The following is a 26,819-nucleotide window of genomic DNA, read 5'->3' as shown; positions in this document are numbered from 1 at the left end:
TATATTACAATGTAATAATAATAGAAATAAAGTGCACAATAAATGTAATGTGCTTGAATCATCCCAAAACCATCATCCCCCCACCGATCTGTGGAAAAATTGTCTTCCACGAAACTGGTCCCTGGTGCCAAAAAGGTTGGGGACCACTGGTATAGATGATCTTATTTGCAAAGCAGAAATAGAGACACAGAGAGAACAAACGTATGGATAAACAAACGTATGTATACCAAGGGGGGTGGGTAGGATGAATTGGGAGATTGGGATCAACATATATACACTACTGATACTATGTATAAAATAAATAACTAATGAGAACCTTCTGTATAGCTCAGGGAACTCTACTCAATGTTCTGTGATGACCTAAATGGGAAGGAAACCCAAAAAAAGGGGGGGATATATGTATACCTATAGCTGATCACTTTGCTGTACAGTAGAAACTAAAACAACATTATAAAGCAACTATACTCCAATAAAAATAAATTTAAAAAAAGACATTAGCACGGTCTGCTAGAACTTCTTTTTTTAATTATTAAAATTTTTATTTTATTTATTGAATTATAATTAACGTACAATATTATATTAGTTTCAGGTGTATAACATAGTGATTCGGTATTTTTATACATTATGAAATGATGACCACAATAAATCTAGTTACCATCTGTCACCATACAAAGTTGTTATAATATTATTGACTGTATTCTCTATGCTGTATATTACATCCCTGTGACTTACTTATTTTATAGCTGGAATTTTGTACCTCTTAATCCCCTTCACCTATTTCATCTATCTCCCTACCCTCTTCCCCTCTGGCAACAACCAGATTGTTGTCTGTATCTATGAGTCTCTTTTTGTTTTGCTTGTTCATTTGTTTTGTTTTTTAGATTCCACATATAAGTGAAATCATATGGTATTTGTTTTTCTTTGTCTGACTTACTTCACTTAGCATCATGCCCTCCAGGTCCATTTGCATTGCTGCAAATGGCTAGATTTCATTCTTTTTAATGGCTGAGTAATGTTCCATTGTGTGCATGTATGTGTATAAATATATACACACCATATATATGTGTATACACACACATACCCCCCACATCTTCTTTAACCATTTGTCAGTGGACACTTAGGTTGCTTCCATATTTTGGCAATTGTAAATAATGCTGCTGTAAACATGGTGAATTAGTGTTTTTGTTTTCTATTTGGTAGTTCTATTTTTAGATTTTTGGGGAACATTGGTAGTTCTCTTTTTAGATTTTTTTGGGAACCGTTTTCCATGGTGACTGCACCAATTTACATTCCCACCAACAGTGCACGATGGTTCTCTTTTCTCCACATTCTCACCAACACTTGTTTCTTATCTTTTTGATAATAGCCATTATGACAGGTGTGAGATTGTTTTGATTTGCATTTTCCTGATGATTAGTGATGTTGAGCATCTTTTCATGTGTCTGTTGGCCATCTGTATGTCTTCTTTGGAAAAATGTCTGCCCATTTTTAAATCAAGTTGTTTGTTTTTCTGATATTGAGTTGTCAGGATTTCTATTAGCTTTCTAAACCATGCCCTGCACTGAAATTGGGGTATAGGTACCCAAGATAGTCCTGGGAGACCGGAGAAATTATTAAACTCAATCCTGTACCTCAGTCTCCTCTGGGACACTGCCACCCTGCATTTAAATACAAATTTATCTACTCCTCAAAAGCATAATATAATACTTATGCTATTCATAAGTTCAAGGCTTTATAAGTGGGCTGTTTAGTCCCTACACCAGCTGACCTTTAGCTCTATCCATTGCAGTGTTACCTCATAAAAGAAATGTTTTAACTCTATAACTTTCACAGTCGTTTTTGTCATAATGTGAATTTCAATATATATCATGGATTTTGAGGGTTCTGTTTATTGCCCTCTAGGTTAAAATTCTGCTTTCTCAAGTCAGCTGTGATTAAAAGTTGCAGAATATATTGGTTTCCTTGTTAGTTATGAATTCTTGGTAGCCACTTTACATGGTATTGGGAAGAGCAGCATGGAGAGATTTTTTTCAGATCTCCCAACCGGTTATCTTTTTCTGCATCACTTATTTCTAGGAAGTGGGTGAACTGGGGTTAAAACTTCCGTTTGACTCTAAGGTCCATGTTCTTTCCACTGTACAACCCCTTGATGGCAAAAATCTCATGGGGTCTATTGGGTTAGCCAAAAAGTTCATTTGGTTTTTTTCCGTAAGATGGCTCTAGTAGTGCCTAGTTGTCTTTAACTTCTTTCAAAGCAATTCTGTTAGATCGTATTGTGACAGCTGTCATATCAGCGTGCATTTAAAAAGAAAACATCAAAATTGGTGAATTTTTGTGTAGCCATTTTAATATTGAAGATGGAAGAAAACATTTTCAGCATATTATGCTTTATTATTTCAAGAAAGGTAAAAACGCAACTGAAAGGCAAAAAAAAAAAGATTTGTGCGGTGTATGGAGAAGGTGCTGTGACTGATCGAACCTGCCAAAAGTGGTTTGTAAAGTTTCATGCTTGAGATTTCTTTCTGGACAATGCTCCATAGTCAGGTAGACCAGTTGAAGTTGATAGCGATCAAATCGAGACATTAATTGACCACAATCAGTGTTATACCACGCGGGAGATAGCAGACACACTCAAAATATCCAAATCAAGCGTTGAAAATCATTTGCACCGGCTTGGTTATGTTAATCGCTTGGATATTTGGGTTCTACGTAAGTTAAGCGAAAAAAACCTTCCTGACCGTATTTCCGCATGCGAATCTCTACTTAAATGTAATGAAAACGTTCCGTTTTTAAAACAAATTGTGATGGGTGATGAAAAGTGGATACTGTACAATAATATGGAACAGAAGAGATTGTGGGGCAAGAGAAATGAACCACCACCAACCACACCAAAGGCTGGTCTTCAAAGAAGGTGATGTTGTGTATATGGTGGGATTGGAAGGGAGTCCTCTATTATGAGCTCCTTCCGGAAAACCAAACAATTCATTCCAGCAGGTACTGCTCCCAATTAGACCAACTGAAAGCAGCACTCGACAAAAAGTGTCCAGAATTAGTCAACAGAAGACACATAATCTTCCATCAGGACGACGCAAAACCACATGGTTCTTTGATGACCAGGCAAAAACTGTTACAGCTTGGCTGGGAATTTCTGATTCATCCACCGTATTCACCAGACATTGCACCTTTGGATTTCCATTTATTTCAGTCTTTACAAAATTCTCTTAATGGAAAAAATTTCAATTCCCTGGAAGATTGTAAAAGGCACCTAGAACAGTTCTTTGCTCAAAAAGATAAAAAGTTTTGGGAAGATGGAATTATAAGGTTGCCTGAAAAATGGCAGAAGGTAGTGGAATAAAAGGGTGAATATGTTGTTCAATAAAGTTCTTGGTGAAAATGAAAAATTTATCTTTTATTTTTACTTATAAACCAAAGGAATTTTTGGCCAACCCAATATTTTGCTGTTCAGAAACACATTGGCTACTGCCTTTTTGTTTTTTAATTAATTAATTAATTAATTATAATTTATTTTTTGTCTGTGTTGGGTCTTCGTTGCTGCGCGTGGGCTTTCTCTAGTTGTGGCATGCAGGGGCTACTTTTCCTTGAGGTGCACAGGCTTCTCATTGTGGTGGCTTCTCTTTTTTTAATTTTGTAATTTTTTTAAACATCTTTATTGGAGTATAATTGCTTCACAGTGGTGTGTTAGTTTCTGCTTTATAACAAAGTGAATCAGCTATACATATACATATATCCCCATATCCCTTCTCTCTTGCGTCTCCCTCCCTCCCACCCTCCCTATCCCACCCCTCTAGGTGGTCACAAAGCACCGAGCTGATCTCCCTGTGCCATGCAGCTGCTTCCCACTAGCTATCGGTTTTACATTTGGTAGTGTATATATGTAGATGCCACAGTGGCTTCTCTTGTTGCAGAGCGTGGGCTCTAGGTGCGCGGGCTTCAGTAGCTGTGGCTTCCGGGCTCTAGAGTGCAGGCTCAGTAGTTGTGGCACATGGGCTTAGTTGCTACGTGGCATGTGGGATCTTCCTGGACCAGGGATCAAACCCTGTCCCCTGCATTGTCAAGTGGATTCTTAACCACTGCGCCACCAGGGAAGTCCCTGCCTTTTTATTTTAAAATTAATTCATTTATCGAATAGATAATATGTATACTGGTACCAAAAATTTTAATGTTAAAAGGAATACAGAAAATGGTGTCCCTTCCATTCCCGTACCCAGCTGTTTGGACCCTCTCCTCACAGTCGTCATTAGCAGTTTCTTATGAGTCATTTGAGAGGTTTTACACTTGTCTAAACATACATATATACATCAGAGATATCTTTTGATTTTTCTTTCCATCCTTTGAATTGGTCTTGCGTACCATTTACTACAATAAAATTTTCATAGCTTACTATATTTGAGATTTGCATACTTCTTGATCGGTGACTCTTTTGGATTCTTACTATGTTTTAAGAATTTATTGAAACCATAGGGAAATAGATGGCTTACTTTCTGGGTTGCTTTCCAGGGCAAAAGTCTGTTTCCCTGAAATCCTGGCCTTGAATACAATAGGAATATTTCCTCTGTCCTCATTCACCCTCCTAGAATGACTTTCACACATTTGTTACTGGGTTAAGAACTTCCTGCAGTTTATTTTCACAGAATGTGTTAGTTTCCTCACTGAGTTTGAATTCTTGGTAGTCACTTTGCATGGTGTTGTGAAGAATTTTTTTCCAGCATACTAAATCAGTGCCTTTTATTTTAAACTTAAAAAAAGAGAAACACAACATTTTCACTACAAAAATCTTAAAATGATTCATAAATGTATAATATAGAAAATGAAAAATTTCTCTGTAATACCCCCGTCCAATCTACTATGAGATAACTACTTTTCACAGTTTAGTGTGTACTCTTCCAACATTTTAATTTTTAAAAAATTAAAATTTTAATTATGGATTATTTGAATATGTGAAAGAATACATGTAATATATATAAGTTTGGGAGCATAATAATGGAACTACTACCCATGAGCCCATCACCCATTATTTTCTAATAGAGTTTAGTAATGTACTCTAAACTTTCTTAGACTTTCCATTGCTCCCCGAGTGACAGGATTTTTTTTTCTCCACAAGCCTGGTGAATTGCAGGAGGTAGGGACATGGTCTTCTGTTTCTTTTGGAATCTGCACAGCTATTAGTCTCACTCTCTGATGTGTTAGATACCAGGGAATGAAGCCTGGTTGTTTGTGCCTGAGAGACTTCATCCTACCTGGATTTTAGGGAAAAACAATTTGGCCTTTCTGGGAAAAAAAAAGGAAAACAGTTATTATTGAAAAAGAGTGTAATTTGCAGTATTTGCTGGAAGATAGCATTCTTTTTTTGGAGGGTTGGAAATTTATTTTCTCCAGAGCTTGTAGATTCCTAGGATCCTTCTGTATTTAAGGCTGCTACACTCATATTCTGGTAACTGAGATGTGAGGTCGACAATAGCTAAAGCTTTGTTAGCTATGTTGTAAGGTAATTTATAAGCATGAGAGTGCTCATGTTTATCCTTAGTAGAAATGAAGACTTTTTAGCAGATGCCAGACAGAAAGAGAATTGTCATATTTTCCTTAATTTCTCTTGTGAAGCTTTGAGACTCCAGACAAGCTTTACAGAAAAGAAGTCCAAGGCTCCTAAGTACAAGTTTATCCATCACATCTTTTTGTTTCTTCCTTCCTAAAGGTTTCTCTATTTTCTTGGAGTATTCTTGTCCTTACTGAGTAGATACATAGACCAGAGAGTATATTTGTGGGGTCCAAGGAAGAATTAATGGGAGGATGCAAAAAATCGGGAGACCTGGCTCATAAACTAGACACAGGTGAGAAGAGGACAAATACACAAATGCAGCACCTTGAATGTTATTTAACTAATGACCTTCAGCGGGTGCATAGTAATAACTTGGAAAGAGAGAGTATAGTGCTGAGGTGGCACGGAATAAGCAAATAGTAAAGAATGGCATAAGTTTGTTCAAAAAGGCTTTCCAAGGAGATGAGTTTAGAGATGACTTTTAAGGAGCTAATTGAGATGTATTGATTGAAAGGAAGGCTTGTTCGTAGTAGGATAAATGAAAAGTATGGGGAAAGGATTTTAAAAATGCCAAATTATATGCTGAGCATATTGGCTTAGAGGGAGTAGAGTGATGTCAAAGTTGTACTTGCTAATCTGCAGAAGGGACTGAGTCCCTCTGCTGTACACAGTTTTCTTCAAAGAGTGAAGATATTCACGGCTGGCCCAGTTTGGCAGATTCACTCTTTTGGGAGCCTTTTCTTTTCTTTCTGAACCTAGTGTCCTTGTCACATAGCATCCTCTCTCCTTTTAAATCTGCTGTAGGATTGAAAGTTTTGTGCCACTTAAAATTTTTGTGGCTATGACTAAAGACCTATTTCTGTGAACAGTGGAAGCAGAAGAGCAAGCTTTATGTCACTGATTACTTTCACTTATTTACCAAGGACTACATGCCCTGAAGGAAAGTAGGATTGCATGGCCAGCTGGCCTCTATCCTGCAGATTCTCCCACCTCATCACTTTCCTCTTTACCCCTTCTCATTTCTCAGATCCCAGAAGACAGAGGTCTAGCTCATATTCATTCTTCGCCATTTTTCTTCCACTATTTACACTTTTATCTGAGTCTCCTATTCTGGCTCTTGTTAAAGCATCCTAATCATTCTGGTGTTCCCTGAGAACTGATTCTTGATTACCTCAAACCTAGGGCTAATTCCTCCTGCCCCACTTTATTATTTTTTTTTCCAAAGAACCACATGCATAAGGTTCATTTTTATATCAAAAGATGCAGTGCATGCTATGAGGCAAAGTTTTTTTTCACTACCCTATCCTTTAGCCATTCAGTTTCTGCCCGGAAGCAACCACTATTGCCATTTACTGTATATATACGTAAGTATATACATACACTTACCACCCTCACAAATGGTAGTATGCTTTGCACCGTGTTACATGCCTTGCTTTTTTTTCACTTAACAATGTATGATATATACTACATGTTGGGATCCAGTCCCTATTAACATGGACATTTTGGAAATCAAGATGAAATTCATTCACATAATATTAACCATTTTAAAGTGTATAATTCAGTGACATTTAGTACATTCTCAACGCTGTGGGGCTCTCACCTCTATGTGAATCCAAAACGTTTTCATCACCCCTAAAGGAGCCCTGTGGGCTTTAAGCAGTCACTCCTGGTTCCTGCTTAATGCCATGTCCTGGGCAATCACTAATCTACTTTGTGTCTCTATGGATTTACCTATTCTGGATATTTTATGTAAATGGAATTATAAGTATGTGACCTTTTGTGACTGGCTTCTTCAGTTAGCATGTTTTTAAAATTCTTCCAAATTGTAGCACATATCAGTTCTTTATTCCTTTAATGACTGAATATTCCATTGTATGGATATACCACCTTTTGTCTGTCCATTCATAGTTGATGGACATTTGTTTTTTACCCCAACTTTTGGATATTGTGAATAGTGCTGCTGTGAACAATTATGTGCAAGTATTTGAATGCCTGTTTTCAATTCTATTGGGTATATACTTAGGATTGGAATTGCTATTAACAGACACTTAAGTTGCTTCCAATATATGCTGGTACAGTGCTTGAAGTTGATATCATTTCACATATATGATTTCATACATGTATACATATTGGATGAATAGCTAGTAGTGAGATTACTGGGTCAAAGCATTTTACATTTAACAATGCATTTAACATTTTGGAAGATACTATAAAATAGTCCTCTCTAGAAGCTGTACTATTTTCACCCCCACTAGCAAAGTATGAGAGTGCTTTCTCCTCCCTGGCCTTTAGTTATAGCCAGCCTTCCTACTAATCTTGTTGCAGAGAGCCACAAGCAACAGTTCCTGTGCTGTGATTCACTCAGAATCTCCTTCCTGCTTGCCTGCTTAGCCTGTCTTTTCTTCCTCTACCATCTTGGGCCTTTTATTTCCTGACTTCCTATTTTGGCTCTTGATAACTGGTCCCTTCTCTTTGTTTGGTGTCCTGTTCAAATTTCCTTCTCTGGTTTATCAACTTGTGTTTCTGCTTATATTTTAATTTTGGGCAATTCCTTTCAGTTTGTTTTCAGTAGTAATACCTTGGAAATAGAGAGGGAAGTGTTAAGGAGGCAAAGAAGCAAATGGTTAAGAATGGCATGTAGTTTGTTCAGGAAGGCTTTCCAGAGAGATGAGTTTAGAAATGACTTTTGAAGAAGCTAATCAGAATGTACCAATTGAAAAGAAAGATATTCATAGTAGGATAAATGAGAAGTATGAAAGGAGAATTCAAAAGGTAATCCACTCCACTCTCTCGCTCTTGGCCAAGGAACCTCTTCCTGGCTAGAACTACTCTTTCCTGGGTAGTGGGAGTAAAGTATTAATCCACATCTTCTGGTATGTCTCGTCCAGGACTTGGACTCTCAGACAGGAAAATATACTAGTTATGGCCTCCTTAGAGTGTAGGGAGTCTTATTTTAGTAGTAGGGCAGTGCAGTGGGTCTAGGACTTCTGTCAGTAAGAGTGGGTGATGAGTTATACATTGTACATGTGGTATTGGTGGGAGCAGTTGATACTGATGCTAATTATAGGTGCTGGCAAACTAACAAAGAAAAGAGAGACTATACAATATGGTTTGGCTGTTAAAAATAATGTTAATTGTAGTCTTCTGACTCACTTATTTATTTATATCCTGCCATCTTCCAGAAAGAATTTGATGTGGCTAATTGCAGTCATTACATCAATTCATTATCATTTCTGTTCAATTACTATGTTACACAATTTTGCATGTTAAAAATGTCAGGTTAATGTATCAAAGTTTTATTTGATTATAACATTTAAGTACCTAATCTGAGCATAGTGTGTGTTGTGTATATATATATATATATATATATATATATGAGTGACTGTTATTCCCATAAAAGCATGGTCATCTTATGGCTTCTTATTATAGATTTTATTGGTACAAAGTGGTAAGAAATGAGTTTGATTGATAAAACATGATTGACAGAATTATGGTAGACATCAACAATTGATAGACTTGTTAATTACACAAACAGTTATTGGACACCTCTTCCTCATGCCAAGAATCATGCTAGGCATTGGGGGTATAGAGATTAAAAGTCCTTGATCTCAAGGAGCTCAAGTCCAGAGAGGAAGAAACATGTAGCTAGTACCGTGTGATAAGTAAATGGTAGAGGAGTATAGGGGAAGAAAACTTAATCCAAATTTGGGATGGTTAGGAATAGCTTCCTAGAGAAAATGATATATAAATTGAAAAAAAAAGTTTAAAATCAAAGTCCATATGTTTCATTATGGTTCACTCTTTGTGTTATACATTCTATGGGGTTTTTCTCTTTTTTTCTTCCCATTTTATTAAGATATAATTGACATACAGCACTGTATAAGTTTAAGGTGTACAGTGTAATGATTTGACTTACATACATCCTGAAATGATTATCACAATAAGTTTTGTGAATGTCCATCATTTTGTATAAATACAAAATAAAAGAAAAAAATTTTTGTGACGAGAACTTAGGATTTACTCTTAACAACTTTCATATATAACATACAGTGGTGTTAATTATATTTATCATGTTGTGCATTACATCCCTACATATTGTATGGATTTTGATGAATGCGTAATGACACAAATCCACCCCAATAGTATCATACAGAATAGTTTCATTAACCTAGAATTCTCCTGTGGTCTACCTATCCATTCTCCCCTCCTTGCAAAACTCCAAAATAAACTGAGCTTTAAAAGATGAGTCAGAGTCAGTCAAGGAAAGGAGAAAAGAGTTTATGGTACTAGGACACTAAGATGAAAAAGCATCACTTAAGTATGTTAAGTTCTGGATGGCTTGAAGGCAGGAGATATGAGTGGGGAAGGGGTTAGAGATGAGGCTAGAGAGGCACAGAGTGCTCATGTCAGGAAGGGTTTGAGTGCCATAGCAAGCTGTTTGTATTTTATCTTGAAGACAATGGGGAACCTTTGAAGACTTTATGCAGGAGAATGAAGCAATCAGGTGGTGGGTGGTTGTAGTGATGGTGAGCAGTTTGCTTGATGCATTAAAAAAATCTAATTGTAGAATGAATATATATAAATATATAAACCTCATAAAACAAATGTTTATTTTAATGAATTAATATAAGGCAAAAAATAGACCTTTGCTAGGCACCCCAGAAAGCCCTCCACATGCCTCTTCCCAATCACAGTCTCCTCCTCTGTAAAAATAACTACTATTCCGACTTTATGATAGTAACTTCCTCGATTTTGTAAATGTGCAAATGGATCCCTCCTCCCATATTATATATTCTTTTAGTACATCTATGTATTTACCTTTCCTACATCACTTACTCGGTATGTATGATTATTTGATTAATATTTATTTTCTTCTCTAGACCATAAATTTCATGAGTAGGGAAAATGCTTATCTGTGTATCCCCAGTAACTTTGCTCAGTAAAATTAGTTGAATTAATGCATTTCTGTTAAGTGGAATTACTGAGTTAAGGAATATGCACATTTAAAATTTTGTTAGATATTGCCAAATCATACACTAGAAAGATTGTACCTGTTTATGTTCCTGGTGTTGATACTCCTTTTCTCACATCCAGCCATACTGCCCTTTCACCCTCCCCTCCCCGTGTCCCTGTATCGCTGAGTCCTTTTCTTCTACAGAGAATTTTGGGCACATTCCAGCTTTTGTTTTAGGTGCTTAGGATATATCAGGAAGCAAAAAGACAAAGATCCTGGGTGGCAGGAGGTAGACAATAAACATAATAATTATACAGGATGTTAGAGAGTGGACCAATAAAAGAGTAGATGGTGAAAAGCAATTGGGAATGCTAGAACTGAAATTGAATTATAATTTTAAATAAGGTGGTTAGTATACAAGCTACAGTGAGATGACTTTTGAGTAAAGACTTGGAGGAAGTGAGGGAAGTAGCAAGTTGGCTGAAAAAGGGTAGCAAGAGGTCTGCTGGGGGTGCTGTAATACTGTTTCTTGATCTGCGTGCTGGTTACTTGAGTTTGTTCACATATTCATTGAGCAGTATGCTTATCATTTGTGTACTTTTCTGCATTTTATAACTCAGTAGAGCTTTCATATTAAAAATGAATGGATGTTGAACATTTCAAAATGCCTTAATAGTACTTACCTAGTTATTCATGGGTATTTCCCTTTGACTTACAAACAACGATGAATGCATTAATCAATTTCTATTAATAAATCATTTTGCCTTCCTTTAATTTACTTGATTATGGTAAAAGTATTTTTTAAAAGTATTCTTTTGATATAATGCTATGTTTGATTTGCTTGTATTTTATTTTGGATTTTTTTATCTATATTCACAAGGAAGTTTGGTCAATAGTTTCTTTTTGTTATTCCCCTATGTCAGGTTTGAAGTACTTTTCTTAATTATAGGTTCTTTACTGTTTTCCATGGAAATAAATCTACTGTCTCAAAAAAGGAAGGGAATAATTTCTAATGTTTGACTTTATTGTCCTTTGTGAGCTACCTGGTAATTACTACAATTTAGTAATTGATAGGTGAGTCCTGTCACTGCTATTCTAGACAGATGGCTGTTCACTTCAAGTCTAGGGCTCAAATCTCCTGTCATTTCATTGTCATAGAAAAACTGACCAGCACTGGACTATTAATTGGTGATGTAATAGTTGTTTGGGGGGGGTTTGTTTGATACTTATGGACCTTATTTTTTTAATGTGACTATTTCTGATTTCTTACATTTTCCACTAGAAACAGGATGAAATAGGCAGAAGAAGCCTGTGTTGCTGTAGCCTAGTCAACAGGGATAAGTGCAGAACCTTTGCCTTACTGGAAAGAGGATTCATTTTTCATTGGGTCCTGGACCTGCCAGAATTGTTTTGTTTCCCTGTATGATCGCAGTGAGCTGGTCTCCAAGCTCAGTAGGATAGCTCATCTGGCTGTCTCCTCCCTCCATCAGCGCAGGAGCACTATGCTTCTGTCTAAGAGACTGGCTTTTTTCATATAGCAAATCCTGTAGCTGTGTTTTTCAAAATGTAATTCAAGAATCATTTGGCATTAGTTGCTTATTGAAAAGGCAGATACAACAACAACAAATGTAGATGCCCGAGCCACTCCAGGCATTTTGAATTAGAATCTATGGGAGTATGGTCTAGGAAACTGCATTTTAAACAAGAGGCTCAAGTAATTCTTCTTAAAATTTAAAGACACTGCTTTCTAAGATTAAGAAGAACCTGCATTTATTCAGTTGTTAACTCCTTCAGTATAGGATTTCTGTGCTGAGCATTGGAAGGACCATAAAGGGAGTATACTCAGGGAACTTACAACCTAGGCTAGGGATGGGATGCATAGGACTAAGGCAAGCAATAAAATGAATCAAATTCTAAGGCAGGTGTTTTTAAAAAATCAACTTTGTTGAGATATAATGTACATGCAAAAGATTCACCCATTTGAAGTGTACATTTTGATTGGTTTTGATAGATGTGTATACCAGTGAAACTACCACCATGATCAAAATACAGAACATTTCCATTCTCTCTAAACATTTCCTTATGCTCTTTGCAATTCATCCTTCTCCCAACCCCTGGCTTCAGGCAACCACTGATAGGCTTTCTATCACTATAGATTAAATTTGGTTTCCTAGAGTTTTATATAAAATAGAAACATATAGCATGCAGTCCTTTGCGTCTAGCTTCCTTCACTCAGCAGAAGGATTTGAGATTCTTCCATTTTGTTGAGTGTATCAGTAATTTGTTTCTTTTTATTGAGTAGTGTTCTATTATATGGGTATACCACGTTTTGTTTATCCAATCACTTGTTGATAGGCATTTGGGTTTTTTCCAGTTATTATAATTAATATGAACATTCACATGATCATGTGTTTTCACTTCTCTTGGTTAAATACCTAGGAGTGGAATGGCTGGATCATATGGGTTGGTGTATGTTTAACTTTTTAAGAAATAGACAGATGGTTCTTATTTTGATTGTTAACAGAGATACTGTACTAGAGTCGTTGCGCATTGTTTAAGGAGAGTTGTTTAGGTGGAACTTAAGAATGAATTCCAATTATGTAAGGGAGGAAAAGGAATATTTATTGAGTAATTACCATTTGTCTAGCACATGGTAATTAAATGCTATATATGTGATTTTTCAATACTTATGCAAATCTGAGAGGTAAGTGGTATTACTCTTTATAGATGATGAAGAGAAGTGTAGAGAAGTTAACCAGCCAAAGGTTACACAGCTAGTAAGAGATGGCTTTGAATTTAGGTTTATTTGGTTCCAAAGCTCATACCATTTCCATTACACCAAGAAGGAATAGAAGTGAAGGATATTCCAGCTTCAGAAGTTGGGGGACAGATAGGAGAAATTGGGCTCATTTGTCTCTCCATCTTCTGAGTATGGCAAGCATAGGAACTATGACAATCTGTTTGTCATAACAAAAACTTTGTTTTGCAGGACTGGCTAACAGTGAGGTTTGATATTTATTTGATATCAGATTATAGAGGGGTTTGAAAGCCAGGGAGATAAATATACTCTTTTATAAAGAGTTGTAAGTTGTTAAAAGGGTAATGATGTGATTAGAAGCTGGATTTAGGAAAATTCGTCTTGTTGCAGTCTGCTAAGTAGATTGAATGGGACAGAGATTAGAAGGTCTTAAGTCCAGTCAAAAATCTGTAATAATTCAGGCATGAGGTAATAAGTTCTTTGATAAGGAGAGTAAAACCTATGAGGAAGGGACAGTAGGAAGGAGACTTAAATGGACTTAATTACTAAGCTTGTTGACAGAGTGGACATGGGAGATAAAGTAGAGAGGAATTTTAGGAATAGTTTTGAAGTGTTAGTTTTGAAGTGTCCAGAGTTCCGTGGTTTTGGACTTGTCGTATACTTGGTATGCTAATATATCTGAAGAGAGCTGATAACATTGTAAATAAAATGTCATTGCCAGTAGAGGCTCTAGTTTTCTAGACAGCCTTTCTCTTAGCATCAGGTGACACTGAGCTAGAGGGTAATTGGTTATTCATTTGTTAAGTATGTGAGCTTGAAGAGGTTTGAAGCTCCAGGGAGGTGGGAAACATTAGCCTGTTCATTAAAATTGCCAGTTTGACAGTCATTTGATATGTGTGAATGCCCAGTTTGAGAATGTTACTGGTTTTCTAATACGCTCTTAATGTACTTGGAGGTTTTTCTGCAACTCGTTTGGCCAGTGTCTTTTCTCTGCTTACTACCTTTTTGATGTCCTGTGATAAGCAGTACCCTCCACCTTGCTTACGTTGAACGTTTTACTGCATGAATTGTAGAATGTCTTGATATCTCCTTTTTCCACTGCGTGTGCTTCCATTTGCTTCTGAACAGACTATGCTCTAGCTTTCATTCATTAAAATTTGTCATAAAAATGACGAGTAACTTTTTTGTTTCTAAATTCAGTAGGACTTTCTCAGTTTTATTTTGACTGCTCTGTAGCACTGCTACTTGTTAACCACTCACTCCTTCCTTGAAACCTGTTTTCCTGACTTCAGGGACCACAATGCCATGGTTTTCTTCCTCTCCAGCTTCTTTGCAGGCTCCTTTGTGGACTCTTCCTTTTTTTAAAAGTCAGATTTATTAATGTATAATTTACATATAGTAAAATTCTCCCTTTTAGTGTACAGTCCTATGAATTTTGTCAAACACATACAGTCATGTAACCATAACCACAGTCAAGATATAGAGCAGCTCCATCAACCCTAAAAATTCCCTTCAACCCTTTGTAGTCAACCTCTCCCATTCTTGGCCTGTGACAACCACTAATCTGTTTTCTGTCCCTAAGTTTTGCCTTTTCTAGAAAGTCATATAAGTGGAATTATATAGTATGTAGCTTGGAGTCTGGCTTGTTTCACTTATCATAATGCATTTGGGACTCATCTACGTGTGTCACTAGTTTATTCCTTTTTATTCCTGAGTAGTACTCTACTGTATGGATGTACCACGGTTTGTTTACCTATTCATCAGTTGAAGGATACTTCTGTTTCCAATTTTTAGTGAATATGAATTAAGCAACTGTAAACATTTGTATATAGGATTTTGTATGAACATGTTTTTATTTCTCTTGGGTAAATATATAGGAAGGGGATTGCTGGATTGTATGGTGTGTGTATAACTTCATAAGAAATGCCCAGATTATTTTCCAAAGAGGTCTACCACCTTGCATTCTTGCCAGCCACGTATGAGAGTTCTAGACGCTCCATAGCCTCACCAACACTATATTGTCAGTTCTTTTTTTTTTTTGTCTGTCTGCTTTTCAAATGTGGCTGTTCTGTAGCTTCCCCCCTTCTCCTATATACAGTCTTTTTCTTATCCTATACTCTCTACCTCATTGTTTTTATTTAATTTTTATCTATTCAGTTACAAATATTTGTTGAGATTCTGCTTTGTACCAGGCACTGTTTAGGCACTAAGGATATAGCAAGGAACAAAGAAGAAAAATTCCTGTCCTCATGGGAGCTTGTGTTCTGAAAACATCCAAGTCTTCTGCTCCACATATCTTTACTCATATATCCAGCTATCTACCAGACATAGTCATTTGAGATGTCTCATAGATACCACAAAGCCGATAAATACATCTAACATTAAATTCATCATCACCTCTTTCAACCTTCCCCTCTTTTGTATTTCTTTTAATGAATGATGTCATATCCACCCAGTAGCTCAAGCTAAAAACCTGGGCAATATTATCTAGGCTTTATTTTCCTCACTTTCCACATTCAGTTACTTATCAAACCCTATTGACTTTACCTCCAACGTATCTTATGAATGTATCTACTTTTCTCTGCTCCCTCTGCTACTTCCCTAGTTCAAGCCATCATTAGGTCAGTGCAATAGCCTCTTACTAGCCTCCCTGACACGTCTTCAGTCTACCTACTGTACCAACCAGTGGCCACACTGTACCACCATTCTCTTTCTAAAATGACAAATCTGATCCTGTCTCTCCCCTGCTTAAAAGCTGTGATAGCTCTGTATCATCCTCCAGATAATTACAAACTCCTAACATTACTAAATTTCTAAACATACATATACTTAAGACTCACTTTGATCAGGTTCTTCCATAACCCTACAGCTTCTCATTCAGATATGCTGGAACTATTTTCAGTTCACTGAATGGGCCTTTGAATGTATAATTTCTTTTCCTGGAACATTTCCGCCCTTCTTTCTTGGTTCTTATGCCTAGCAAAACCTAACTATCCACAGTAATTGTTCTACTGACTAGTGAGATGTTTTAGTGCTTTTTTGGGGTGAGGAAGGAAACTTGGCTTAATTAAACTGGTGTTATTTCTCTTACAGTGGTACCAGGCTGGAGTGAGAATAGGGAACTAGTTAGTCAGAGAGCATAACTGTTGTTATTTTCATGGTTTAGGGATGGGCCCAGTACATGGGATCAGATTATTCGTTTGATTTATTCATACAAGAGATATTTATTGAACACCTACTATGTACAAGAAACTGCTATGCAGTGCTGTTGGGCGTTCAAGAATGAGGCTGTGTAATGCAAAGAGAGCACTCTTTGGGCCCAGAGTTTCAGTGAGACGCAGCATTGTCACTTGCCTGAAGCCATCTAGCTTGATAGGTGTATTCTGAAGTTCTATGTGATTATTTTTCAGTTTTCTTTTAAAAAGAAACAAGGTAATTACCCTCTCATGGTTGCTATGGCAACTGTACTATAGCCTAGGAGAATTTTTGTCCTCCACTCCATGGTTAGAAAGTTAAATAAATTATTAAAAATTTAAAAATTGCACACTAAACTAACATGAGAAGAAAGAGACATAGGTGGTAGGAAAAATGTAAGTACATAGGAAGAAAACTCTCCCTGTGTAGTTAAACAGCCTGTGACTGATTTGTAATCCCATTTCCCCAGGATTGGGAGTTAACTCAGGTAGTGAAACCAGCCTGTGTTGGCATCATTCAGTGCTTCCAGAATTTTGCGTCTTATGGCAAACATTTAATTAAGGTAGCTGCACCCTCAGAACTCTGAGGACTTTTTAACCCAGACGTTGTTGATCCCTCAGCTGACATTACAACTGTTGGAGTGTGCTGATCTTCCTGCTACCTATTTGTTAGGAACCTATAAGGCAAGCAGAGATCTGGCAACATGACAAAACAACAAGAAATGCAAATTGCTTACTATTTTCTGGGGACCTGTGCTAAGTACTTTACATGGATTTTCTCTTGTAATCCTTACAGAAACCAATGAGACTCATTATCATTCTCAAATTACAGATGAGGAAACATCTATAATAACCTTTTCAAGATCTTATAGCTAGTACATGGCAGAGCCAGAGGAACTTAGCTTTGATTTCAATATCCATATTCTTAACTATGAAGCCACATTATTCCTTGTTTCTTGGGATAAAGGCCCATTTTTAGTGATTTCCTTGTCACATTAGTTGCCTCAAATTCAGTTCGGCTGTGGGATAGGATTTAAATTTAATTAATATTGAATTTTTTAATCTTGAAAAATGAGTAGGAATTGTTTTCAGTTTTCTTCTGTCAAAGCTTCTGTGTTTTCATGGATTTTATTTAAAAAATTTATAGGCAATTCAGAAAAAAGTGGCTATCTCTGAGCACCCAACAGGCTACAGTGGTTTTTTTTTTTTTTTTTTTTTGGGCTGCATTGTGTCTTCTTTGCTGCGTGTGGGCTTTCTCTAGTTGCATTGAGCAGGGGCTATTTGTTATGGTGTGCGGGCTTCTCATTGAGGTGGCTTCTCTTATTGCAGAGCACAGGTTCTAGGTGCGCGAGCTTCAGTAGTTGTGGCACGTGGGCTCAGTAGTTGTGGCTTGCGGGCTCTAGAGCACAAGCTCAGTAGTTGTGGCGCACGGGCTTAGTTGCTCCACGGCATGTGGGACCTTCCCGGACCAGGGCTCGAACCCGTACCCCCTGCATTGGCAGGCGGATTCTTAACCACTGCGCCACCAGGGAAGTCCCCGCTACAGTGTTTTATTACATATTGGGCTACAGTGTTTTATTACATATTGGAAGACTAGAGATTAATACCATTCTTTGGCTTTTTTTAATTTTAAAATTTAATTTAATTTTTTGATTCTTTTTTTACAATTAATTAATTAATTAATTAATTAAGTTTTGGCTGCATTGGGTCTTCGTTGCTGTGCGCAGGCTTTCTCTGGTTGCAGAGAGCTGGGGCTACTCTTCGTTGTGGTGCGCGGGCTTCTCATTGCGGTGGCTTCTCTTGTTATGGAGCACGGCCTCTAGGCACGTGGGCTTCAGTAGTTGTGGCTCGCGGGCTCTAGAGCGCAGGCTCAATAGTTGTGGTGCATGGGCTTAGTTGCTCTGTGGCATGTGGGATCTTACCGGACCAGGGCTCGAACGTGTGTCCCCTGCATTAGCAGGCGGATTCTTAACCACTGCGCCACCAGGGAAGCCCATTCTTTGGCCTTTTAGCTTTCAATAGAGAGCAGCAAAATTGGATGTCATCGCTCTTGGGTAAGGGAATCACTCACTTTCCCACTGTAACCAGGTCTGAGCTTCTCATGGATATACTGTAGTAGATTCAGGTTTGGTGAACATAGAGATAAGGAAGGGTTTCTTAGAAGCTGATTAAATTTTTCTCATTTTGAATATGGAACGGTATATTAGCTCCTCAGTGATGTTGTTCTAAGAGAGACCTCAGCCAGAAGGAGGTTTAAAAGAGTATGGAAGCAGTAGGTTTTTTTTAAATTTATTTTTTAATTTTTTGGCTGCGCCATGCGCCATGTGGGATCTTAGTTCCCCAACCAGGGATCGAACCCGTGCCCCGTGCATTGGAAGTGCAGAGTCTTAACCACTGGACTGCCAGGGAAGTCCCCGGAAGCAGTAGTTTTTTGTTATTCTCTATATAGTGAATTGCAGAGAGCAAGAGTACTTTGTAGATTTGTCTTATGCTTGGTAGAAGGCAGATGCCCTCTACATGTTATGAAAAATAAATGGAATACAAGTAGGGTAGGCTCAAGTAAGGTAAGGTATATAATAATTGGTGGGATGGAAAATGTTCTTTGAATTTGTCCTAAAATTGTCTCTATCACTCTTCTTCTTTGCTACCACTTGCGGTTTTCTTAGGTCACTGGACCTATTTGGGCTGGGGAGACCAACAGAGTACGTAAGAATTTGAATACCTTATAATTTTCTTGATCATACCCTTTAACATACTCCCTCTGACTATGAAGCTGGATATTCATGCATATAAGCATATATAATTCCATTCCCTCCTCTTCCCCTACTTGAATCTCAGGAGACAGTTACCTGCAGTGGAAAGTTATATCCTTTCAGGCTGGTTTCCTGAAGACTCTGTGTGTGTGTGTGTGTGTGTGTGTGTGTGTGTGTGTGTGTGTGTGTGTGTGTGTGTGTGTGTGAGAGAGAGAGAGAGAGAGAGAGAGAGAGGGAGAGAAATTTCATTTCAAACCAAAGTTTCAGTTATAATCCTGACAGGATCTCCTGATTTTTCTTCCCCAGAGACAAGTAGTACCATCAGCCACCTTTTGGAGGAAACTCTCTCTTTTGGTCTCTTAGCTAAGGAGTGCAGTGACTAGAAGGAGAAGGTTCATTCCAGGAGAGGTCATTGGTTTTGTGACGTGAACAAGAGGCTGAGGACGTGGTTTGACTTTCCTTGGAGCAGTCCAGCTAGGCTGAAGCCCAGCTTTGTTCAACTTTGACCTTAGAGAGTGGGCATCTAGTTCTTTCCAACAAGATTCACAGCCCTAGGCTGACATTACTGGCTGTGTTACCTATCTGACAGGGGAGGTGGGTGGGTTGATTGAGTCCCAATGATTAGGTATTAGATGCTAAGAGAGGCCAAATTTTGTCCTGTCACTAGAATTTCTCATGGGGTATGTACTTTCTATCATCTGAATGCTGGGTATTTGCACCAGGAAACTACTCAAAGGCAGCCTAAGAGAGCTCAGATAACTTAAGGTTTTCAAATAGAAAAAAGTAAGCCATGAAAAAAAAAAAAGGTTTGAATTCTCTTTCCTTCTCTGATAAAATTCTCCCTGTATTCTGTATTTAAAGATGGGGACTTAATCCAGGGGCACCACATACTAGAGAGCCTTGTTGTTCAGTATTTCATTCTGTTTTGTTTGAGTGCCTGCTTTCTGCCTGGGGCCCATGTTTGCCCCAGATTAAATTACTTTCCCCATCCTGCTCTTCCAGGTTTATTTTCTCTCATTCCCTTCCATGTCCTTTTATGTACCTGCTAAATGAGCTACAGAATGTTTTGCCAAAATATATATAGCCTTTCCACCATCAGGCCTTTACTCATGCCATTGCTTTTGTCCAGATTCTAGAAAGTATTCCCCCGCCCCCATCTTCACCTATTGAAAACCCTACAGTCTTTCAGAGTCGTATCTTCCATAATGATTTCCCTGTTCACCCTAACAGGAAATGACCTAACCGTCAACTCATACAGCATTTGGTTAGTACTGTTCTCATGATAGATACGTCCTTGTATTTGTATCCATATTTTCTCTCTCCTATTAGACTGACTCTATATGCTGAGTCTTCTGTGTTGTTTGGCCTTCACTGGTAGGCGCTCAATAAATATTTGAATGAGTAAATTTTCCCAGCCTTTTAATTTCAAGGGACTTTTCAAATTTTGCCCTCAAACTAGCTCACAAGTCCGCCTTAAGCTGAGTAACCAAACCTGTACTCAGTCTCTCTTTCTCAGTGAAGCCAGAAGTTTTCTGTTCTAGGTGAAATACTACTGTGGGGTAGAGTGTAGAGCCAGTAAGAGATTGTTGCTGCTACACTGAAAGTACAATTCTTTCATTCAAGGCTTTTCCTTAATTTGCCTCTTTAGTTTCTAATCAGCTTTGGTGGTGCTAGGAGATTTACTTTATAAGGAAACTGGGGATGGTATAGGGGGAGAAAAGCTGGCTGTTGCCCTTGACCTACCCTTTTTCTGCTCCTGTCCTTTGTCTCACCTCACTTCCTTGTATTTCCTTTTTCCTGTCCCCTCCTACTTTTCATACTCTCTTTTCTTCTACTCCTGGCCTCTTCTTTCCACAGACACTTTGTTTCTTTTTTTTAAAATAAATTTATTTATTTTTATTTATTTATTTTTGGCTGCGTTGGGTCTTTGTTGCTGCACGCTGGCTTTCTCTAGTTGCGGCCAGCGGGGGCTTCTTCGCTGCAGTGCGCAGGCCCCTCATTGCGGTGGCTTCTCTTGTTGTGGAGCATGGGCTCTAGGCTCACGGGCTTCAGCAGTTGTGGCACACAGGCTCAGTAGTTGTGGCTCGCGGGCTCTAGAGCACAGGCTCAGTAGTTGTGGCGCACGGGCTTATTTGCTCCGAGGCATGTGGGATCTTCCCGGACCAGGGCTCAAACCCATGTCCCCTGCATTAGCAGGCGTATTCTCAACCACTGCACCACCAGGGAAGTCCCGACACTTTATTTCTTAGTATTTGCCCTTTATTCCTTCAGTGTGGAAATGTGTCAGCCTTTAGGAATGTTTTGGAATATTCCTCCCCTTAGCTTAACAGAATAAAGCAGAGTATTATTAAGGTCAGATGCAGTGAGAAACTAAGGGTCTATCCAGGTAGTTTCTGGCTCTGGATCCTGGGCTCCTACCTCTGGCTGAGCTACCCTCTCCTGGACTCATAAGCAATAGGATTGTCTATCACTGCTGCTTCTTTGGAGACTAAATCTTGGTTCTCTGGATTATAAACTAATAGCATATTCTCCTGCCAGAGTTTAAATAGACTTTTGGCTTTGTCTCTTTTGTTGCCTCTGCCCCCTCATCTGTATGCATGAATAATCCAGCACTGACTTCTTCACACTTACTCCTTCCGTGAGTTCAGAAAGAATTAAGTCTGGATGGCATACTGGTTTTTGTCCCTTGATCCTTTCTTGTCTTCAGAACAGCAAATGCAACAAGGTCTAAAATCAGTACCTCCAAAGTCTCTCTTTCCTAATGTGTGATCAGAGTGCTTTGTAATTAGAATGCTTTGCATCCCCTATGTTTGATTGGTATTGTTCCTGACCATTTGAAGCTTAGTCTCTTTCTCATACTGATTTTTTTCCGCTGGAGTTCTGATCATTCTCCTCTTCTTTTCTCATGTTCACATGTTGCCTTAAACTCAAGTGGGCAAAGCTCGAAAGATCTTCTTACCCCTACTCCCAGCTGTGACCCCAAGTGTTGTCTGGAACCCACGTGTTGTGTGTTCCCTGTCTCTTTTAGTGGGATTATCTACCAAGTTGTCTGATGTAGAAGCCAAGGGGTCAAGGTAATAGGGATTACCTTCCATTTGTCCCCAGGTTTTATCATTTCTGTCTGGATTTTTTTCTCTGGTTCATTAACTCTTTTCTGTTTCCACTGTGTCAATATATGTTCTTACCTCCTACTTGTAAAAGCCTAATTTTATGGTCATTAGGAGGCTTCCACTGTCCACATTGCTACCAAGATTTTTTTTTAATTCCTAATATGAGGAGTCCATCATCTGCTAAAAGTATCTCCACTTTGGATGGTGAATGTTCCTTTTCCTTATTGTGAGCCTAATAGAAACTTGGCAAGAAAGAACATATGGGACCTTATTAATTATACACATATGGATATGGTATCAGAAATGGCTTCTATATAAAATAAACTACAACGCACTATTAGGTTGAACTCCCTTTCCAAGCACAGTATTGCATATTTTTACTTTTGCTTGGAGCAGGATTTGTAACTGTGGTCATTTTAGCTAACATCAAGAAAAAACTGTAGCTTGTCAGGTGCTGGCCTGAAAAGCAGAAATAATTCTATGAAATTGTAGTCACTGCTGTTAGATAAACTAGGCTGCATTGTCAGTAAGACCCCATTGACAGTGCACGTGTTTTCCTCTTCTTCAGCCCAGGCTTGGGATGGGAATTCTGAGCCCAGGGTGTGGGTGCTCGACAGAAATTATTAGAAAAACCCAATGTTGCAGCAAGACAGTAAGACTGCTGCTGTTCTCAGCTGCATCTAGAACTTTTAACTTGACTTCTAAGTCTTGGCTTTGACCTTCCTGATTTCTTGGACCAGCTTCTGATGGTGGACCTGCTTATTTGATTCAACCATGTGTTTTTAAAGTCTGAAAACACCATGCTAACTTTAAACAAAAATTTCTCTTTTCTAAGAGATGGAAAAACTGTTTCTCCCCCTTTTGCCCCATTTTGATAATAGTACAGGGCCAGAATCTATTTAAGACATTTAAAAGCAGATTTTTACTAGGGTTATGAGAGTTTAGAGAAGCAGAATTCCAGAGAATTCTGCATTGGGAAAATGGAACTTGGAACTCCTCTAAGAATCAGCACTAAAATTAAACCAAGTGTCTTATCTCATTCGTTAAGGAGAGAGACTTGTGGATATTGAGACAGTTTTTTGCATGACTTGAGGTCACTGGGCTCATGTGCAGCTCAGCTTGCTCTTGTTCTCAAGGTCCAGGCTTGTGGCTACCTAAGTTAGAAGCAGAAAAAAATTCTGAAGAACTAAATAAAGCTGGGTTGCTTTGACTGACTGTGCTTATTCCACAGCTTTTGAAGATCCTGATAGTGCCGTTGATGACCGAGATAGTGACTATCGCAGTGAGGCCAGCAGTAGCATCCCACCTCTTTACCATACGACTTCCCAGCCCAATGCTTCTGTGCACCAATTCCCTGTGCCTGTGCGATTGCCACAGCAGCTGCTGCTTCAGGGCAGTTCCCGGGACTCTTGCAATGACTCTGTGCAAAGTTATGACCTCGATTATCCAGAGCGGCGGGCCCTCAGGTGGGTATTGAGAACAAAGCACTTTCTCTTCCTAGTATGCAGGTCCCAGGATGCAACTGACATCAAGGATTTGGGTACCTTAACCTGAGGTGACAGGAAATATAGCAGTATGGTGGATCAACCTGCAGCCATTTTATGTAGATTCTTTTTTTTTCCTCTTCCATATGTTCACATTTATGCATATCCATCAGTAAGAATTTTCTTTATGATCATCAGGTGAGGGCAGGCCCACTTGGGGTGGATGGCTGAAAAAAACCTGCTCACCTCTCTGCTCAGCCCAGTGATTTTGATACACCTTTCACCAAGATTAAAAAAAGAAAATCACAGATGTTACATGCTTGGATAATTCTTCCTACCTAAATACTTCCCTGGGAACTTCAGAAGAAAACCAATATGATCTCACTATAGCAGATTCAGTACTTTTGCTGGAACGTAAAAAAAAAAAAACCTTTTTATTAATTTCTTAAATACATAAAACATTTACATGTAAAAATATGTGAAGGTGTGCTATGTAGTGTACAGCAAAGAATTTCCCACCCACACCTGTTGTCCTCCTCTACTAAATCACCTTCCTGTCTCCTAGTTCTCTTACCACCCTTGTTTCTTATTACCCTTCCGTAGACCATCATCATATATTTATGAGTATAAAAGGAAATACATACATATATGCTCCCTACTCTTCCCCCAACTTTAAAAAAAATCAGACTTAAAATTTAGAGAAACAGTACAATGAACACACATATTCATGTTGCCTAGATTTACCAGTTGTATTAACATTCTGTTACATTTACTTTATCTCATTCTCTCTAATATATGTTTATATACACACATATTTTCTTTTTTTTGGCTGCATCACATAGCTTGTGGGATCTTAGTTCCCCAACCAGGGCTTGAACCTGGGCCCTCAGCAGTGAAAGCACAGAGTCCTAACCACTGGACCTCCAGGGAAGTCCCACACATACATTTTTTTTTTCTGAACCATTTGAAAGTAAGTTGCAGATACCATGTTACTTTACCAGGAGGTACTTCAGCATGTAACTCCTAAGAAAGAGGACTTTCTCTTACATAACCTTAATATTATGATCACACTCAAGAAATTTGACAATACAATTATATTATTTAACATATAGACCATATTTAAATTTTTCCAGTTGTCCCAATAATGTTCTTTATATATATTTTTTCCTTTTTGATGCAGGATCCAATTAAGGATTATGGTACATTACATGTGATTTCCCTGTTTCTGTAGTCTCCTATAACCTAACAAAATTCCCATACTTTTTTTTTTTATTCTTTTTTGTCTTTTGAGGCACTAACATTTTTTGAAGAGTCCCAACCAGTTTTGAGAATGCCTCTTAATTTGGTTTGATCTGATTGTTTTTTCATGTTTAGAATCAGGTTAAACATTTTTGGCAAAAACACTACATAGATGTTTCCTTCACAGTGCCTCAGCAGTCACATTTTACCTTGTCTCATTACTGTTAACGTTTGGTTTGATCTCTTGGTTAATCTGGTATACATACCAGATTTCTCCAATGTAAAGTTACCTTTCTTTTTGTAATTAAGGATCTCTGGGATGATACCTGAGATTGTGTCAGTATTCTGTTTCTCCAACAACCTTTTATCCATTGATTTTAGCATCCATTGATGATCCTTGGCTGAATCAATATTTTACTGGTTGGAGGTTAGTTTTTTAAAAAACCATTCCAAGTTAGCTCATACTTTTGGTTGCTTAAATTGACCATGCTATAGGATGATCTCATTTTTTTGCCCACCATACCAAACTGGTGAATATTTATCCTGAACCTCAGATGGTCATATACCTGCTAGACAACATCCTGACTCAGTTTACTATCATCTCTGAGAGTATTTTCAGTGAAATTTTTTCGTATATCAACCATCATGCAGAATTCTTACTCTTCATAATTTGAATCTAAAAAGAAATGTCGCAGGAATCCTACTGAAGTTGGTCCCTACTTCTTGCTGGTTTATTGATTGCATATTTGCATATTTTATTCATTTGGTTTTAGTTGTTTATATTGTCTTTAAGAAAAAAACATAATAGCAAAAAAAAATTCTTTTGGCCCTCTTTCCCCTCTGTATTTGTAAGCATTCAATGTGCAGGCTAGCAATAATAATGGCACATCAACCTAAATGACTGCAGTTGTCCAGAAGAATATGTAGTTTACCTGATCATTACCCTGTTATCACTGCTGTAAAAAGTAACACTTGGAGGAGCATTAGTGATGTACTTCAAGTTGCAAATTTTTTTCCTAAAATTTTTCTTTAATTGATCACATATAAATCTGATTAGTTTTCTGTATCAGTATATGAAATGAGGTTAAAGAGTAAATATTTTATCATCTCCAGCAGAGGAAAAGTTAACATGATTTTTAAGTAAAGTTGTATTATAGTCATTTTTAACTTAAATTTTTGAAATGATTTTTCTTTAAAAATTTTTGAAGAAATTATATCACTAGTTTGCTTTTTAAACTTCTATTTCTGTAAATACTAAGTTCTTGGAAGTAGTCTAAGACCTTAAGTTAGAGCTTTTTAGGAAGAATTTAAAATCTTTGAGGGAACAAACATGTTCGTAGTACCTTCCAATAAATTAGAAGTGTAAAAATAAATAGTTTCAGTTACTACAGCCATGGCTATCTACTGATTTAAGTTGGAACGATAAAGACTTCTTCCAGGATGGAGTTAGTTTAGTTTGAATTTTTGAGGATGTCTGAGAGTGATGAAACTGCATGTTTAATATATATATATATATTAAACCAGAATAATGGGAAATACACGTATATTGTATAAAAATATATAGTTTGAGGTTTGACAATACTGTTGGACTTTGTTAGCTATTAAAGAGCCAGAGTATCTCTAGTGTTGAGAGGGGTCAAAAGAATATTAGTCTCACTCTTGACGTGACCACTTTGATGTTGTTTCTGTTTCCTAAATAAATGCTAATGGCTGTTAGATCTATAAAAGAACACATTGAGCCGACAAGCTCCGAGTCTGCAGGCCCTCTCT

The 26,819-nt window shown here is 37.8% G+C and overlaps 1 protein-coding gene across 2 annotated transcripts in view; it reads left to right on the top strand.

Annotated features, from left to right (window-relative positions):
* UNC13B (unc-13 homolog B) overlaps positions 1-26,819 on the top strand; it is a 233,920-nt gene that overhangs the window by 101,277 nt on the left and 105,824 nt on the right. For both annotated transcript variants that reach the window (XM_068551975.1, XM_068551974.1), the window contains one exon: positions 23,558-23,792. In XM_068551975.1, the coding sequence (XP_068408076.1) occupies positions 23,558-23,792 (235 nt within the window). The remainder of the gene's footprint in view (positions 1-23,557; positions 23,793-26,819) is intronic.

The sequence above is a fragment of the Eschrichtius robustus genome, chromosome 10 (genome assembly GCF_028021215.1).
Source record: "Eschrichtius robustus isolate mEscRob2 chromosome 10, mEscRob2.pri, whole genome shotgun sequence".
NCBI lineage: Eukaryota > Metazoa > Chordata > Mammalia > Artiodactyla > Eschrichtiidae > Eschrichtius > Eschrichtius robustus.
This window is presented reverse-complemented; position numbering and strand designations above follow the sequence as displayed.